The sequence below is a fragment of the Zingiber officinale genome, chromosome 9B (genome assembly GCF_018446385.1).
Source record: "Zingiber officinale cultivar Zhangliang chromosome 9B, Zo_v1.1, whole genome shotgun sequence".
Taxonomy (NCBI): Eukaryota; Viridiplantae; Streptophyta; class Magnoliopsida; order Zingiberales; family Zingiberaceae; genus Zingiber; species Zingiber officinale.
Window position 1 is genome coordinate 80,118,299 of NC_056003.1, and position 16,344 is coordinate 80,134,642.

The 16,344-nt window shown below is 44.7% G+C and overlaps 2 protein-coding genes across 3 annotated transcripts; one reads left to right on the top strand and one right to left on the bottom strand.

Annotated features, from left to right (window-relative positions):
• Positions 1-12,005: 12,005 nt before the first annotated feature.
• Positions 12,006-13,402, top strand: LOC122024834 (thaumatin-like protein 1). Its single transcript, XM_042583553.1, has 3 exons — positions 12,006-12,120; positions 12,223-12,907; positions 12,988-13,402. Exons 1-3 carry the CDS (start codon positions 12,006-12,008, stop codon positions 13,238-13,240), a joined length of 1,053 nt encoding a protein of 350 aa, XP_042439487.1. The 3' UTR covers positions 13,241-13,402.
• A 212-nt stretch (positions 13,403-13,614) lies between these two features.
• Positions 13,615-15,999, bottom strand: LOC122022613 (endo-1,4-beta-xylanase 1-like). 2 transcript variants are annotated; one of them, XM_042580645.1, is made up of 7 exons: positions 15,818-15,999; positions 15,701-15,732; positions 15,375-15,531; positions 15,123-15,295; positions 14,939-15,040; positions 14,566-14,834; positions 13,615-14,476 (listed from the first exon to the last, which is right to left on the bottom strand). In XM_042580645.1, exons 1-7 carry the CDS (start codon positions 15,915-15,917, stop codon positions 13,624-13,626), a joined length of 1,686 nt encoding a protein of 561 aa, XP_042436579.1. In that variant the 5' UTR covers positions 15,918-15,999; the 3' UTR covers positions 13,615-13,623. The 2 variants fall into 2 exon arrangements, with proteins under 2 accessions (XP_042436579.1, XP_042436580.1); XM_042580646.1 differs by lacking the exons at positions 15,375-15,531; positions 15,701-15,732; positions 15,818-15,999 and having other exon boundaries at positions 14,566-14,860; positions 15,123-15,262.
• Between the last annotated feature and the right edge of the window lie 345 nt (positions 16,000-16,344).

Genomic DNA, 16,344 nt, shown 5'->3' on the forward strand with positions numbered 1-16,344 from the left:
ATGATACCATGTTTGCGAGCCTAAACTATTTTGCCAAATTTGCCTGTTCGGTCGACCGAACCTTTTTTCGGTCAACTGAACCTCCTGTTCGGTCGACTGGACCCTTGGTAAATTGAAGGTTTCTGAGTGCTGGACGCGTGGTCGTTGATAGAGTCTGATTCTGAGTTCTGAGTCAAAAGTTATGACCCTTTGAAGCTCAAGAGGTCATATGATTCTACAACACAAAGTTAGTTCGATATAACAATAGTATTCCTGCAAAACAAAGTTAGCACAGTTATAATGCATGAGTAGTAATATGCATGAGTATAACAGTTAGAACTGTCTTGATCTCAACTTGAAAACCATCCTGGTTTCTTTAGTTGGATCAGTGACCTTAGGTTATTCCCTTCAAGAACCCGACCTCACTGTCGCTCCTCCAGTTATTTACCTCAACCTACCTGTCAAACGTTGGGTCCTCCAGACCTGTTTAGACTTTACTGTCTGGCCGTGATTAGGGCTTTCTCGATTGAGTAAATAGCCTGCACACTTAGCCAAATTATCAGATCATACAAGACTTAACTTGAACTTTTGACAACATCAAAACTCAGGTTTGATTCTGGTGCACCTTGCACCAACAGGTAACTCCTAAACCCATTCAAGTTAATTTAAACACTAACAAGGGTTGTAGGAATGAAGAAGCTCAAAGAAGGAGAATGCGCATTGTATGTTTCACATGTAGGGAGAAGGGACACTACCACACAAAATGCCCTAAGAAGAGGGAGATCAAGAAGCTTGTGCATTTAAAGAAGTGAGAGAAGAAGAAGAGGCACTCAAATCAAGGGGGAGCTTCAAGGGTAAGGGAGGTATATCCTAACTTGAAGTTTAATTCAAATTTAAACTCCTCCATGCATGCTAGAAATAATTGTTATTATTTACCCATGCATAACTTCGGTTTTAAATATCATGATAGAAGTAGGATAAATGTGGATCATAACCCTAGGAAACTCATTCATGATAACTCTAGAAATGGTAGACCTAAGGAGACCCAAGTCATTAAGGGTTAGGAACCTAGAAAAGGAAAATCAAGCCTTGAAGTCAAACCTTGATAAGTTGGAGAAAACCCTAGAAATATTCAATGTTGGATCTAAGGGTTTAGGTATGATGTTGGGTAGCCAAAGACCCAACAATGATAGATCGGGTGTGGGATACTGATCTAATGTTTCCAATGCTAAGGGAAAGTCTTATGCTATGGTTGCATATGACTATAGCAAGGAGAAGCCAATAAATGGCAAGATAAAGTCATTTAAAGGTAAGGTTAAATTAACCAAGGATAAGGTATCCAAGGTTAAAAATGTTAGGTTTGTAGGCCAAGTGTCATCGGAGGTGCACCGATGTGGTCTAGCAATTGTTGATGAGTCACCTAGGGAGGTGGCTAAGGCTAAGAGCTCTAGGGGGAGCTCAAAGAGTCAATTTGGGACTCATGGCAAATGGATCTCAAGTAGGTTTTACTTGGGAGTCTAGACGAGCCATGGAATGTGCTAAGTGGTTTAGAAACGGACTTGAGTCTCAAACTTAGGGATTTGACACAATTGGTTTATGTTTCATGCTTAGAAATATGACATTGAGGTCATATGGCATGATAATTGGTCTTGGATGTATAGATGTCATATAAACCAATTCTAGGGATGCATTGTGGGTTAGTATGGGCAAATACATCAAGAGGAAGCCAAAACTAGGACTTTAGGTCAAAGTTAAATTATATTGAACTTTTAGCTAGTTTAGTATTTTGTGTCAATCTTGGGATTTGTGATATATATATATATATATATATATATATATATCTCCCAAGTAGATATTGATAAAATAGACCTCTCCACAAAATTTAAGAATTTTTGGAGGCCTGTGGAATTTCTGGTGCATTTCTGAAGTTGGTCAGAAAAGGCTGATTTTTTACAGAAATAGCATACCAGTCGACTGCTACAGTTAGCAGTCGACTGGTAACAGTATTTTGAGCACAGAATGTCTCTGTAAGCTCATTTCGATAAGGGCAGTCGACTGGTACTTCTTGCAGTCGACTGATACCAATCTGAAAGTGTTTTCAGTACTGGATTTTGACCGGGTCAGCTCGTATAGATGTATGGGATCCATAGGGGATAAATACATGAGTTTAGGGTCAATTGGATGATAAGTTTTCAACAATTGGGATATTTTTCGAAAGCTTTTTGGATGTTAGGCAAAGGGGGAGAAGTAAGGTTTAGTTGGGAAAACCTTAGAGTCTTTGCGTAGGGGGAGCCTTGTGATAGGTTCTTAAATATCCCTGTTGGAAATTCCTAGCTCAATGGGGAGCTTAGGTGTAGGGGTAGCCTTAGCATCGTAAGTCCATTCGGCGTTGTAAGTCAAAGTGTGTAGCCTTGACATCATAAGTCCATTCAGCGTTGTAAGTCCAAGTGTGTAGCCTTGGCATCGTAAGTTCATTCGGTGGTGTAAGTCCAAGTGTATAGCCTTGGCATCGTAAGTCCATTGTTTTTAGCATGTTTATTTGCTATTTGTTTTCCCTAACTTAAACGTATTGTCAAACATCAAAAAGAGGAAGATTGTTGGAGCAATTCCAATGGTCCGTGCGACCATGTGTTTTGGTGTTTGGGCAAAGGGTTTAAGTTAGGTTCACCCTTATATTTGATATGTATATATGAGTGTGATGGTTTGCAGGATACACATGTGACTCAGGTTGACGGCTTTGGGTCTGGTGAAGGATGGAGCATCCGAGGGACCGTGGACAAGGCAGCAAGGACAAGGGCCAAGGGAAGTGACTGTGGGTGCAACCTTAGGTCAAGGTTGACCTGGGTGACCCGACTCGAGTTGACCTGACTCGAGGTATATTTTGATGTTTGACAAGAATAGAGAAGTTGTATTTTGATGTTTGACAAGAATAGGAACTTGGGGGATTGTGGGTGCAACCTTTGGTCAAGGTTGACCTGGTTGACCCGACTTGAGTTGACCTGATTCGGGAAAAGTCCAAGTATGGAGACTTGGCACGGAAAAGTCCAAGCAAGGAGCTTGGCACGGGAAAAGTCCAAGTAAGGAGCTTGGCACGGGAAAAAGTCCAAGTATGGAAGCTTGGCATGGGAGGTCGGAGAGGGCTCGGTAGCTCGTTCTCTGGACTGGATGGAGTCGGAGAGGGCTCGGTAGCTCGTTCTCCGGACTAGGTCAGAGAGGGCTCGGTAGCTCGTTCTCTGGACTGGATAGAGTCGGAGAGGGCTCGGTAGCTCGTTCTCCGGACTAGGCCGAGAGGGCTCGGTGAGCTCTCTGGGACCGGACGAAGTCGAGAGGGCTCTGAGCTCGTTCTCCGGACTAGGTCAGAGGGCCTCGTAGCTCGCTCGACCGGACGTGGAAGTCGGAGAGGGCCTCGGTAGCTCGTTCTCTAGACTAGGCCGAGGACTCGGTAGCTCGTTCTCTGGACCGGACGTGGAAGTCGGAGAGGGCTCGGTAGCTCGTTCTCCGGACTAGGTCGAGAGGGCTCGGTAGCTCGTTCTCTAGATCAGGAAGGCTTTAGGGTTTAAGGTTGAATTGGATCGGTCTGTGGACCGATCCGGTGATATTATAGGTATCCGGATCGTCCATGACCGATCCAAAGGATACACCGATTCTCACCGTGGGTCATCCGATCAATCGGTGACCGATCGGAACCAAAGCAGATTGGGAGAAGGAATAGGAGGGATCGGTCCACGGAATCAGTCACGACGCAGATGGTATCGATCAAGGCAACTCTCGGGAGTTGGGATCGGCCTGGGGACCGATCAGCCTAGGGCCTGATCGGTCCACAGACCGATCCGGAATCGATCAGGAGGTCACTGATCGTAGCCTGATCGGTCCACAGACCGATCAGGAGGATCCCTGATCGGTTCATAAGATCGATCAGGAAACGATCAGAGGCCACTGATCGTTGCCTGATCGGTCCGCTGAAGCTTCGTGTGAGCTTCCCTCGGCTGGACTCCAACTGATCCATTGCTGCTGTTGTTGGCATCCGTGAAGTGGTTGCTTCATCACCAGTCGACGAGAAGGCAAGCAAACTAGTGTTTTTACATTCATATTGTTCTTGGCTTCTTGCTTTATCTTTGTACTCCGATCTTGCTGTTGCAAGAGAGACTGTGGCGAGGTTTCTCCACCTAGAAGGAGTTTTTATTAGCCGGTTTTTCGGGGTCTCATCCACCGACGGATTGATAGGATTCGTCCACCTTACGGACACGCCGAGGAGTAGGAGTATCATCTCTGAATCTCGTTATATCATCGCGTTTGAGATTTGATATTCTCCTGTTTCGTTTCTATCTTTTATTTCCGCTGCGCTAACTAAAATTGTAGGAAGAAACGTGAATTTGGGGTCAGCTATTCACACCCCCCTCTCTAGCCGCGTCCAAAGGTCCTAACAAGTGGTATCAGAGCGAGGTCGCTCTTCGTCGGATTAACACCCGGGGGAGCACGAGCTAGAGAATGGATCAACTTGGAGAAGACGTCACGATTCCACCCTTCTACGATCGCGGCGACTTCGCGTATTGGAAGGTAAGAATGAAGTATTTTCTTATGACTAACCTAGTAAATTGGAATTGTGTACAAGCAGGTTTTATTCCTCCGGTGGATAAAGAAGGAGAACCTCTCAAGAAGAAGAAGTGGACGAAGGAACAAATCCACCAATCCATAATCAACGACGAGGTAACGAAAATCTTTGAATTTTCATTACCTAATGATATCTTGTGTAAGATAGGTGGATACAACAATGCCAAGGAGTTGTGGAACAACTTGGCTAAGTTCCATGAGGAGTGCTCCAATTCAAGTCATGAAGAGGAGTCAAGTGAGCTAAGTAGCTCACATCATGGAGGTATGGAATTAGAAGTTGAGGGCTACTAAACATCTAAGGAAGAAGAGGAGGAGAGTTCTTCTTCAAGACTGGAGCAAGAAGAAGAAGCCTCTACCTCCTGAAGGGATGAAGGAGAGAGCTTATATCCATCCTCAACCCTAGGTAACTCAAGCAACTTAATTTCAAGTAAATTACATATAATGTGCTTTGAGTGTAGGGAATATGGGCATTACAAAAGTAAATGTCCAAAGAGGATTAGGAAGACTCCACCGGCACCAAAAGTCAAGGAAGTCGGAGTCCCGATACGCAAGGGCAAGAAGCACGTGGTGTGCTTCCAATGCAAGCAAAGGGGACATTATAGGAGTCAATGTCCAAGGGGGAGGCAACCTCACAAGGACAAGAGACCAAGCACATCTATGGGGGGAGCTAAGGCAAACCCTAAGGTATCCTTTAAGGCACATTCTTACAATTCTAATAAGACACATGCTAGTAGTTTTATTGCAATTGTCAATAATGATAAGCATGACAACCATAGAAACCGATACATGTGCTTAGGTGCCAAACATGTTAGCCTAGATAAGGACAATGCTAGAAATGTCAACCCTAGAGTTAACTCATCTAAGGTTAAGGAAAACCTAGATAGGAATCCCAAAACAACTAGACATATGCCTAGGAATACCTCAAAGAAAAATGAAAAATTAAGGCTTGAGGTATTAAAGAAGGAAAATCAAGTCTTGATGTCAAGACTTGACACTTTAGAAAAGGCTCTTAAGAATTTGGAGAAGTCAACTCTAGGGTCTAAGGGTCAAAAATCAAAGCCCAAGGACATGAGAGGTTTGGGTCACAAACCTAAGTCTCAAGTGGTCAAGCCCGCTTATCATAATGTTCCATTCGATTATGGAACAAGACCTAGGGCTAAGAAGACCATCACCAAGGTCACAAGGGGAGTCACCCCTAGAATTGATCTTGATGAATCCCAAATGACCAAGGCTTTAAATCCTAGGAGGGTCATTAGGAGGGTTGCTAGGGAAGTCATCCCTAGTGAATATTTAGTGAACCCAATGAGCTCAAATAGGTATTGGGTTCCTAGGAGCGTGATTCCTTCACGCTAGATGGTTTAGGGCGTGCCAACCTTAATTGGATAGGTAGTTAACCTACTCATGGCAAAAGGTGGAATTTTAGGAATTTTTAAGGTGTAATCAAGCCTTGAAAATGAAATTAAAAATTATTCCTAAGGTGATTAGGATGTGCCAACCACATTTGAGGAGTTTTCTAGGGTCAATCTAATTGGCACATAGTTATCTAAAAATCTTTAGTATATGATTTTAGGTCTATTACACTTAGGAATATAGAATTTATGGTAAAATGATCAAAATTATCAAAAATGGCAACTAAGGCTAGAATTAGGTATTTTCTATACCTTTATATGTTATTTGCCATACATTGTTTGTCATATGTCATGTCATGACATCATATTTAACTTATTATCATTTGAAATGTCATGATAATACTTAGGTTAGTTATATGTCATGTCTTATTTAAGTTTCATACTTTATGCCATGACATCATGACATTGGCACATATTTTCACTTATGATATTATTTTATGTCATGTCATCATCTCTTGCATTTATGATCAATTAAATTGATTTAAGGATAAAAACATAATTTGATATGGAGATCTAATTGTTGTTTAGAAAATGCATGAGAACTTAGCTTAAGACACATCAAAATTGACTTAGATGTGTTTGATACACCTTAGATGTGTGTGAGATATTAGGATGATGAGTTAGGATCAAGGTGCATAGTTCTTGTACCTAGATGAGCCTAATTCAAAATTGAGGATCATAGGGAAAATTTGCGTACAAGTCATGCAGCCCTAAGATTGTGGTCCTAAATTGAATGGTTTAAAATCATTTCAAAATTGATTTGAAAAACCTTGATGAAGCTTTTCTAGTGATAGCATTCATCATTGAGCAAGTTGATACAAAGATGGATTAACCTTGAGCTATTTCAAAGTCTTTCGAACTTTGTATCAAGATTTAAAAATGGAAGTTATTTTCATAGAAAACTATTTTTTCATGATAATATATGTTATGAGGAATGTATCCTCAAAATTTTACAATTTTTGGAATTTTCTGTAATTTTTTAGGGGTTTCTGAATTTCGGGAGAAAAATCAGAAATTCTTATCAGAGAATTGTGGACCGATTAGAGAAGATCCTGATCGGTCCAGGGAAGTCTGGATCGGTCACTGGACCGATCCAGGGTAGTGTGGATCGGTCTGGTGACCGATCCAGTGGAGTCCTGATCGGTCTGGTGACCGATCAGAGCGTGCCAAAATGCTGATTTTCGACTATTGTCTGAAATTTCAGCTATGGAAGTTGGTGCTTTAGATTTATAAAGGGTTGAAACTCTCCAAGACATTGTTGGTGCAATGGTCAAGGAGGAGTTGACCTTTAGGGGGAGTTTTACCTAATGGTCAAGGGGGAGTTGACTTTTAGGGGGAATTTTTGCTCGTCAAGTTTTTTTTTGATAAGTGATTATCACTAAGTTGATTGTTGATTTTAGTATCAAGGGGGAAATTAAGGATTTCAATGAAAGATATGGGACTTTCATTAGGAAGAAACTCTTGACCTTGATTCACTCTTTTTGATGTGTGTCAAAAAAGAGGAGAATGTCCAGAGAATGTTCAAGGAAGAACATTGGAGTTTGGGGAGAATGTTCAGAGAATGTTCAAGGAAGAACATTGGAGAACTATTGGAAAACCTAAGTTAGGTTATCGGGTTAACCTAACTTGATTATGGTTTTTATCAAACATCAAAAAGGGAGAGATTGTTGGTGCAACCTTAGGTCAAGGTTGACCTGGGTGACCCGACTCGAGTTGACCTGACTCGAGGTATATTTTGATGTTTGACAAGAATAGAGAAGTTGTATTTTGATGTTTGACAAGAATAGGAACTTGGGGGATTGTGGGTGCAACCTTTGGTCAAGGTTGACCTGGTTGACCCGACTTGAGTTGACCTGATTCGGGAAAAGTCCAAGTATGGAGACTTGGCACGGAAAAGTCCAAGCAGGGAGCTTGGCACGGGAAAAGTCCAAGCAAGGAGCTTGGCACGGGGAAAAGTCCAAGTATGGAAGCTTGGCATGGGAGGTCGGAGAGGGCTCGGTAGCTCGTTCTCTGGACTAGGTCAGAGAGGGCTCGGTAGCTCGTTCTCCGGACTAGGTCAGAGAGGGTTCGGTAGCTCGTTCTCCGGACTAGGTCAGAGAGGGCTCGGTAGCTCGTTCTCTGGACTGGATAGAGTCGGAAAGGGCTCGGTAGCTCGTTGTCCGGACTAGGTCAGAGAGGGCTCGGTAGCTCATTCTCTGGACCGGATGAAGTCGGAGAGGGCTCGGTAGCTCGTTCTCCGGACTAGGTCCGAGAGGGCTCGGTAGCTCGTTTTCTGGACCGGACGTGGAAGTCGGAGAGGGCTCGGTAGCTCGTTCTCTGGACTAGGTCAGAGAGGACTCGGTAGCTCGTTCACTGGACCGTACGTGGAAGTCGGAGAGGGCTCGGTAGCTCGTTCTCCGGACTAGGTCAGAGAGGGCTCAGTAGCTCGTTCTCTAGATCAGGAAGGCTTTAGGGTTTAAGGCTGGGAAATTGGATTGGTCTGCTGACCGATCCAGTGATACTATGGGTATCTGGATCGGTCTGCTGACCGATCCAGTGATACACTGATTCTCACTGTGGGTCATCTGATCGGTCTGGTGACCGATCAGTAACCAAACAGATTGGGAGAAGGAATAGGAGGGATCGGTCTGTGGACCGATCCACCTATGGTCTGATCGGTCCACAGATCGATCAGGGCTCTGTAACCAACTCTCTGTGAGAGTTAGGATCGGTCTGGGGACCGATCAGCCTAGGGCCTGATCAGTCCCCTGACCGATCAGATCCGTCCTGGATCGATCAGGGTGGAGCCTGATCGGTCCAGGTCTAGCCGTTGAGTCACAACGGCTAGATTTCTGTGTCTGTGTCTTCTTCTTCGCAAGTTCATATAAATCAAGAGGTGGAGGGCCTCTAAAAAATAAGAGAAAAAGAGAGGAGACTTCTTCTTGCTCCTGCGATCTGAGCTTTGTTGAGCTATCCACTGCTGAAGCTTCGTGTGAGCTTCCCTCGGCTCCAACTAATCAGTTGCTGCTGTTGTTGGCATCCGTGAAGTGGTTGCTTCATCACCAGTCGACGAGAATGCAAGCAAACTAGTGTTTTTACATTCATATTGTTCTTGGCTTCTTGCTTTATCTTTGTACTCCGATCTTGCTGTTGCAAGAGAGATTGTGGCGAGGTTTCTCCACCTAGAAGGAGTTTTTATTAGCCGGTTTTTTGGGGTCTCATCCACCGACGGATTGATAGGATTCGTCCACCTTACGGACACGCCGAGGAGTAGGAGTATCATCTCCGAACCTCGTTATATCGTCGCGTTTGAGGTTTGATATTCTCCTGTTTCGTTTCTATCTTTTATTTCCGCTGCGCTAACTAAAATTGTAGGAAGAAACGTGAATTTGGGGTCGACTATCCACACCCCCCCCTCTCTAGCCGCGTCCGAAGGTCCTAACAGTGACTTCGAGGCATACGCGAAGGATGTCATTGGGGACGAGCCGCAGGCTTGTATGCATTCGAGGGACGAGAGCCAAAGGAAGTAGGCTTGAAGGCAAGAGGTCAAGGTTGCAAAGAAGCGTCAAGTGAGTCTAAGGGTGAGAGTCCGAGTGCTGAGAGATTGTACTCGGGGTAAAATCCTAGGTTTAGGGTTTTACTGTAGCAGTTACTGTAGCAATCGACTTATGTTTTCATTAGTCAACTGGTGCAGCCGACTGGGTAGTCGACTGGGAGCGAACGGAATGCTTCTGTTCCCTCGACCAGTGTGGAGCAGTCGACTGCTACTTTTGGCAGTCGACTGGTATCGAGCCGTTGGGATGTAACGGTCGAATTTTCACAGAGGGCAGTCGACTGCTGGTTTTAGTAGTCGACTGGTAGGCGGGGTTTCAAACCCTTGGCCTATATAACCAAGCCTTGGGAGCTTGGTTATAGTTGACGAAATTAGTGGTGGTAACCCCTAATTAGTAGTCTACTAGTCTCAAGAGTCCTGGTTAGTGTTGTGGTGAGGTTTCTCCACCCACAAGGAGCGACTTGAGATAGTCGGAGTTTGCGGGGGGATAATCCACCGATGGATAGGAATCGTCCACTTTACGGACAGCCGTGGAGTAGGAGCCCTGATATCTGAACCACGTTAAACGAACGTGTTAGCGGTTTGCATTTCCTTTCTTAGTTTTAGTCTTTAGCTTGTTTGTTTTGTTTGTATTCCGCTGCGCAAGCTAACATTGTAGGAAGCGAGGATTTGGGGGTGCCGTCTATCCAACCCCCCTTCAAGCCGGTCACCGATCCCCTACAGAGAATATTTTGTTATCCAATAATTTTTGATACAATTATCAATGAAAAGAGAAAAATAACGGCTAAAGAAAGTTATGTTGTTGTACCTTAAACATACACTTTATAAGTAAGTGTAAATATAGATTGAAAAATCAGATCAGTTTAATAGGTTATCAATCCATAATGACACTCCATGAAACTTCTAGGTCGATCCAAAGTAGAATTCGGGTCACTATAGTCTAACAATTTCAATAATTTTGACCTACGCTCCTTTCTTCTTAGTATACTCATGTACGCAGTCTTCATCACTCCAACTCTTTTTGCAGCAAAAGGTGATTACACTCATAGTCCATTCCCGAGTTATGTGAAAGAAAGTAAATTACGGGGACAACTTATTATAGGCAACCACTAAGTGGCTAGGGGTGGAAGGAATTTTTTCCAAAGAGCATTCATCTGTCGAAAAATTGATCCCTGCTATATTGTAGCAAAATTGTCACCCTTTCGCCAACTATGTGCCACATGGGGACAAAAAGAATGTATCTTCCCCTTCATCCCTCCAACTCCAAACCTTAGAAGGTGTCTACACAATCTTTATATTCGTTTCCTATTAGAGTGAATGATAGACTATTTATTTATCAATTGTCCAAATTACTTTGCACTCGATTTCCTTAATACCAAATGAGATTTCTTGCAACTTACAAGTTTTTTCCAGTTCTCATTTCAAGATTAAGTTCTAGCTTCGACGAATTAGCGGATAAATTTCTCTTAATAAATAGTTGATCTAAAAATGATGGATAATGCACTGTTCATTGGGAACATTTCTTAATTTATCCATCGATGAAAAACTTCTATAAAACTAGATTAGTCACTCCTAATAGGCTAAAAAAAAAATCATGTAATATCTACTGTGTAACAATTGCTTAGTTGCAAAGTGAAAAGACCCTGGACGAAGAAGAAGACGAAGAAGATTCATTGTGTTTAATTACCTTGAGAAGCACCGAGTCAACAAGGGGATGGTGCCGAACCTATCACCGGTGACGACGACCAGTTGTGGGTTTACCTTCAGTGAAGCCACCACGCTATGGTGCAAACTAGGCTGATGGGTTGGCCTAGTAGCATCAGACCCTCTCTATGATTTAAAGTGATATAATAAATATGATCCAACAGTAATATTACTCTCCCACATACGGTCACACAGTAATAATTTATATTTAAGTTTTGCCTCTGGACAAGGTTGAGTTGATTAGTATAGAAAAGAGTTATACTATAAGATAAGGATTCAATTTTCGATAAATTTGAGAAAAAAAGTCGACGAACTATAATTTTCTAATTTATTTATTCCTAGATGGTTGAGACTGATCATATGAGACAGCTGTCCGATCATATGAGACAGCTGTAGTCCGGATTTCTTTTTTTTTTTTTACTACCAATTTTTTTTAACTAATATTTTTGAGTTAAAAAAAGGATATTGCTTCTGCCTCTCATCCTTCCCGTTTGAGGTTGGTAGATCTTTTTTCCAATCTCCGTCGACAGTCACCTTAATTTTCTTTTGTCATCTCATTGAACATGTAAAAGTCAGGTTCGATCATCAAAGCACCCGCCAGCTTTATTGATGAAGAATGATACAGATTTTGAATCATCGCGGTCCAATTCAGTCATTTCCTCCTCATCAAACCCTCAAAAAAAGAAAAAAGAAAACAAAAAAAAACAGAGCTTTTCTATAAATCAAGCTCTCCGGGCCTTCTCTTTCTTTTCCCCTTCTTGCTGGAACTAATGACTTATTGGTGTAGGTGCTGCTGCTGCTCTGTTTCTGCCTTCTCTGTCTTAATGCTTCCTGTCACTGTTCTCCTCCTGTGCTGCCTCTTCTTGTCGTTCTTCTTCCATGGAGGTAATAAAAATGTTGTTCTGTGGTGCTGTATGTTTTTGTTGTTTATGATATTTGAAGATTCCTGAATTAAACAGACTACTGTGGTTATTTTGTGGTGTGCAGGGGAAAGCACGACCTTCACATTCGTGAACATGTGCGGGGACATGGTGTGGCCGGGAATCCTCTCCAACGCCGGCAGCCCAGCGCTGAAGCTCACCGGCTTCGAACTCTCTATCGGCGCTTCTCGAGCGGTCCAGGCTCCCAGCGGCTGGTCCGGTCGCTTCTGGGCCCGAACTGGTTGCTCTACTACCGGCGGTGATAGAGGCTGGAGCTGCGCCACCGGTGACTGCGGTTCGGGCCAAGTGGAGTGCAACGGGGCGGTACCCGCCCTGCCGGCCACGCTAGCGGAGTTCACCCTCTCCTCCTCGACGGCGGGGCAGGAGCAGGACTTTTACGACGTCAGTCTGGTGGACGGCTACAACTCCCCGTTGCTGGTGGAGGCCAGTCGGTCAGGGTGCGCCACGGCGGGGTGCGCGGTGGACTTGAGCCAGCGTTGCCCGGCTGAGCTGCGACCGGTGGGACAGTCGAGGGCATGCCGGAGCGCCTGCGACGCGTTCCGGAAGCCGGAATACTGCTGCAGCGGGCCGTTCGCCAGCCCAGTCACCTGCCGACCCACCGCCTACTCGGAGGTATTCAAGGCGGCGTGCCCTAAGTCGTACAGCTACGCATTCGACGACCCGACCAGCACTTTTACCTGCGCCGGCGGCGCTGATTACACCATCACCTTCTGCCCTGACTCTGTCTCAACGTACTGTAATTCTGAATTTTGTGTTTTCCATTTAGAAATCTCGATCGTAACTTAATATTCTGCTGCACAATGAATTACAGCTCGAATCCATCAAGTGATGTTTCCTCGTCATCTAATTCCTCATCAACGAGCTCGACGTCAAGTAGCAGTTCGACGTCGGTACCAAGACCGGCAGGTGGCGTGATGCTGGCGGACGAAGCATGGCTAGCGAACTTGGCCACCGGCGACGCAACCTCATCGAGGAGGAGGCCGAGGCTCCCATTAATCTCGTGCTACTCATTAATTGTCGTCACTATGGCATGCTTTGGCGAGGTAGTAATTTCTCATCTTTGAGACAAGGGAAGGGCCCATGATCAAATTAAGTTCATGTAAAGGATGATTTCGTAGTGGAAAAGAAAAGGCAAATGTAAGTACTAGTGGTTCGATCAAGTGTATGATTTTACACATTAATTAATTAGCGAGAACGGTCAGTGATGAACTGATGATGGGAATCGTATTGTATTGGTGGCCAAGTGATGATTGAAAAAGTTGAGTCTATTTTATGAACTGATTTCTCCTCATCTTCATTTTGGTAGCAGAATGTCATAGTCAATGGTTTCAGTGTTCGGGAAGGTACCGTCCCCCAATATCTGATCGGCTTATCGCTCTAGAAGAATGGCAAATAAATAAACTGGGCAAACTCATGTGTCTGTGCTTAGAACAATTAAATTGGATTGTCAAAGTTGAACGACAACATGTTTAGTCTCATCGGATCGACCAAGGAACATGGTGATCTCTGCAGACTTGTTTCCATCGACCACACTCACCTTGTACTCCCCCAAGAACCCAACGAAGCTATACTGCCCATGCTCGTCGCTCGCCCCTCCCTCCTTCGTCTCCCACTCCCTCAACAGATTCTCCACCACCTCCCCCGTTGGTAGATTCCCAAGGCCGCCGTCCGTCAAGCACATCTGGTAGCACCCATCCGGATGCAGAGCAGCCCATAGCACAATGCCGCTCACCGACGGGTACGCAAATGCCTCCCGCAGCACCTCCTCCAAAAACACGCCCTGTCGGTGTTCGCCGAGATTTTGGGCGATGTCGACTTCTGTTAGCCAAATGGGCAATCCCAGAGAAGCCAATTTGTCGAGCACCGCTCGCATCAGTGGAATATTTGGCCTCCCGAAGTGTCCTTGAAGGCCGATCCCTTCCAACATGGCGGCTCCTCCATTCCTGAGCTGCTTTAGTCGCGATATGTAGGTGTCCACGGTCGACTGTTCGTCGCTGCAGGTCTCCACCACGTTGAACTCGTTCATGAAGAGGGTGGCGAGCGGGTCGGCCTGCTGCGCGGTGCGGAAGAACTCCGTCGACGCGTTCTCCCCCAGCCGCCGCTCGTAGAAGTCGAAGTGGAGCATCTCGTTGTTGACGTCCCAGTGGATGAACTGCCCCCTGTACCGGGATAACAAGCTCCGGATTCGGGACTTGACGGCGGCCCGGAGATCGCCGCCGGTGAGGTTCTGCACCCACTCCGGCGCGCACGTCGGGTTCTCCCAGAAGATGTTGTGCCCTCGCGCCATGATTTTGTTCGACCTTGTCGTCGTCGTCGATTTCATACAAAATTTTGTAAAAAAGATACGATCTCGCTTAGAGTTAATCTCGCATGTGACCGAGATACATACCTGACGAACTTGAGCATGTCGTCGGCGAGGGCGTAGTTGAGCTTCCCGGGTTGTGGCTCCGTTGCGTACCACTTGAGCTCGTTCTCGAACACCGCGACGTTGAATCGCTCGGCGAACCACCTCTGATACTTCTTGTTGCCGAGGATGGTGCCGGCGATGGCGGAGCCGAAGGGAAAGTCTTTGGACAACTGCTGGATCGAGACATTGGCTCCGGCGATTGGATTACCTTCTCCATCTACAGCTTGGATTGTCGCCGCGCGTTTTCTTTTCTGCCAATTAAGATCAATTTGTGTGTCTTCCTCAATGAATTAGAAGGTTTAACGAATTAGGCTACAAATGAAGAGGCATGCATGATGATGTGTTATAGCATTACTGTTCGGATGCTCTGTTCTTGCTGTTTTGACCATTGCTCCACCGAAAAGGGCTGCAGTGAAGCGCTTGCCACTGAAATCTCAGTCAAGTCCTCATTCATATTCTGCAGAGGAAGTTGAGGAATATTTAAACACTTCTCTTTTTTTTTTTTCTTACGAATTGGAGACGATATATACATCTTCAACCTGAAAATAAAGAATGGAGGATCTGGAGAAAGCATCGAGAACAAAACCGCCCTTAAGAAATGACCAGCACCCGCTTTTTGCAAGCACAGTTCCTATGCAGTGCAATGTTACACCCTCTGTAGATATTGTCGCCCTAAGAAGAGCTGAACTCGTTCCATGAATCTTAACCCAACCTACATCGTGATTTGTAGGTTTGCCTTGTTGCATTCGAAACAAATTGACGAAGAGGGAGCAAATTAATTAAGGTCTTACATGACAAACTGTACATGGTATTCGCAGTCAGATTGTGCAGCAGAAACGCAGGAGAAGCAATGCCAGTCTCGGTTTTGTGGTATGCCATGGGAATTCTTCCACTCTTGTCCACCAGAACACCTCCATTGTAAAGAGGAGCTTGGGGATGATAGCTACACTGAAATATGTCATCGATCATACGGTAAAAAACAAAAAACATGATATCAGCATTAAAAACAAAAGTGTCAAAAAATTCTAACACACACATACATACATTATCTCTAGTGTTCACAGTACAACTGAGTTAAGAGTTGAAAGAGCAAAAGATAGGGAGAGCATATACGTACGTCTGTGTAAGCAGAATAATCATATTGGGGTCCTGTATGAATCACACAAATGAAGTGTATCAGTAACACAAAAATTAGGGACGGAATACGAAATGCATCAACAGATCGAGTACAAACCATCACCACCACCACATGAGGCTTTAAAAACAAGATGGGAGTGGAAGAAGAGCCAACTAGAGATGAGAATCAGTAACTTCACTGACCGAGTCCCACTCATTCTTTGGCCACCTTCACCTCTGTGATCCAGTTTAATTAGCAGAGTGCAGACGATTTGAACAATGGTATGTAGAGTTATAGTTGAGCTTAAGAGTTACAGGAAGCAGTGGTCCTAGCTCAGTGTAAATAATTAAATATAATTAATGCAGGTATGGGATTTCCCGTGCAAGCTCGCATGTGAACTCCATCGAGTTCTTTGCTGTCTGCATTGGTTTGGCGGTATCGATGGGAACGGAATGTCCTGGTCGCTGGAGTAGCAGATTCCCTCGGCGTGGACTAATGTATAGATATTAATGGACGCGTGCACTATGCAAAGTAGAAAGCACTAGTGAGATGCGTGTCAGAAGACCAGCATGGATTCCAAAAGTGAATCTGTATCTTTTTCGCTTACCATTAATCAAGCTGGGATTGAAGCTTGGCATTAACCA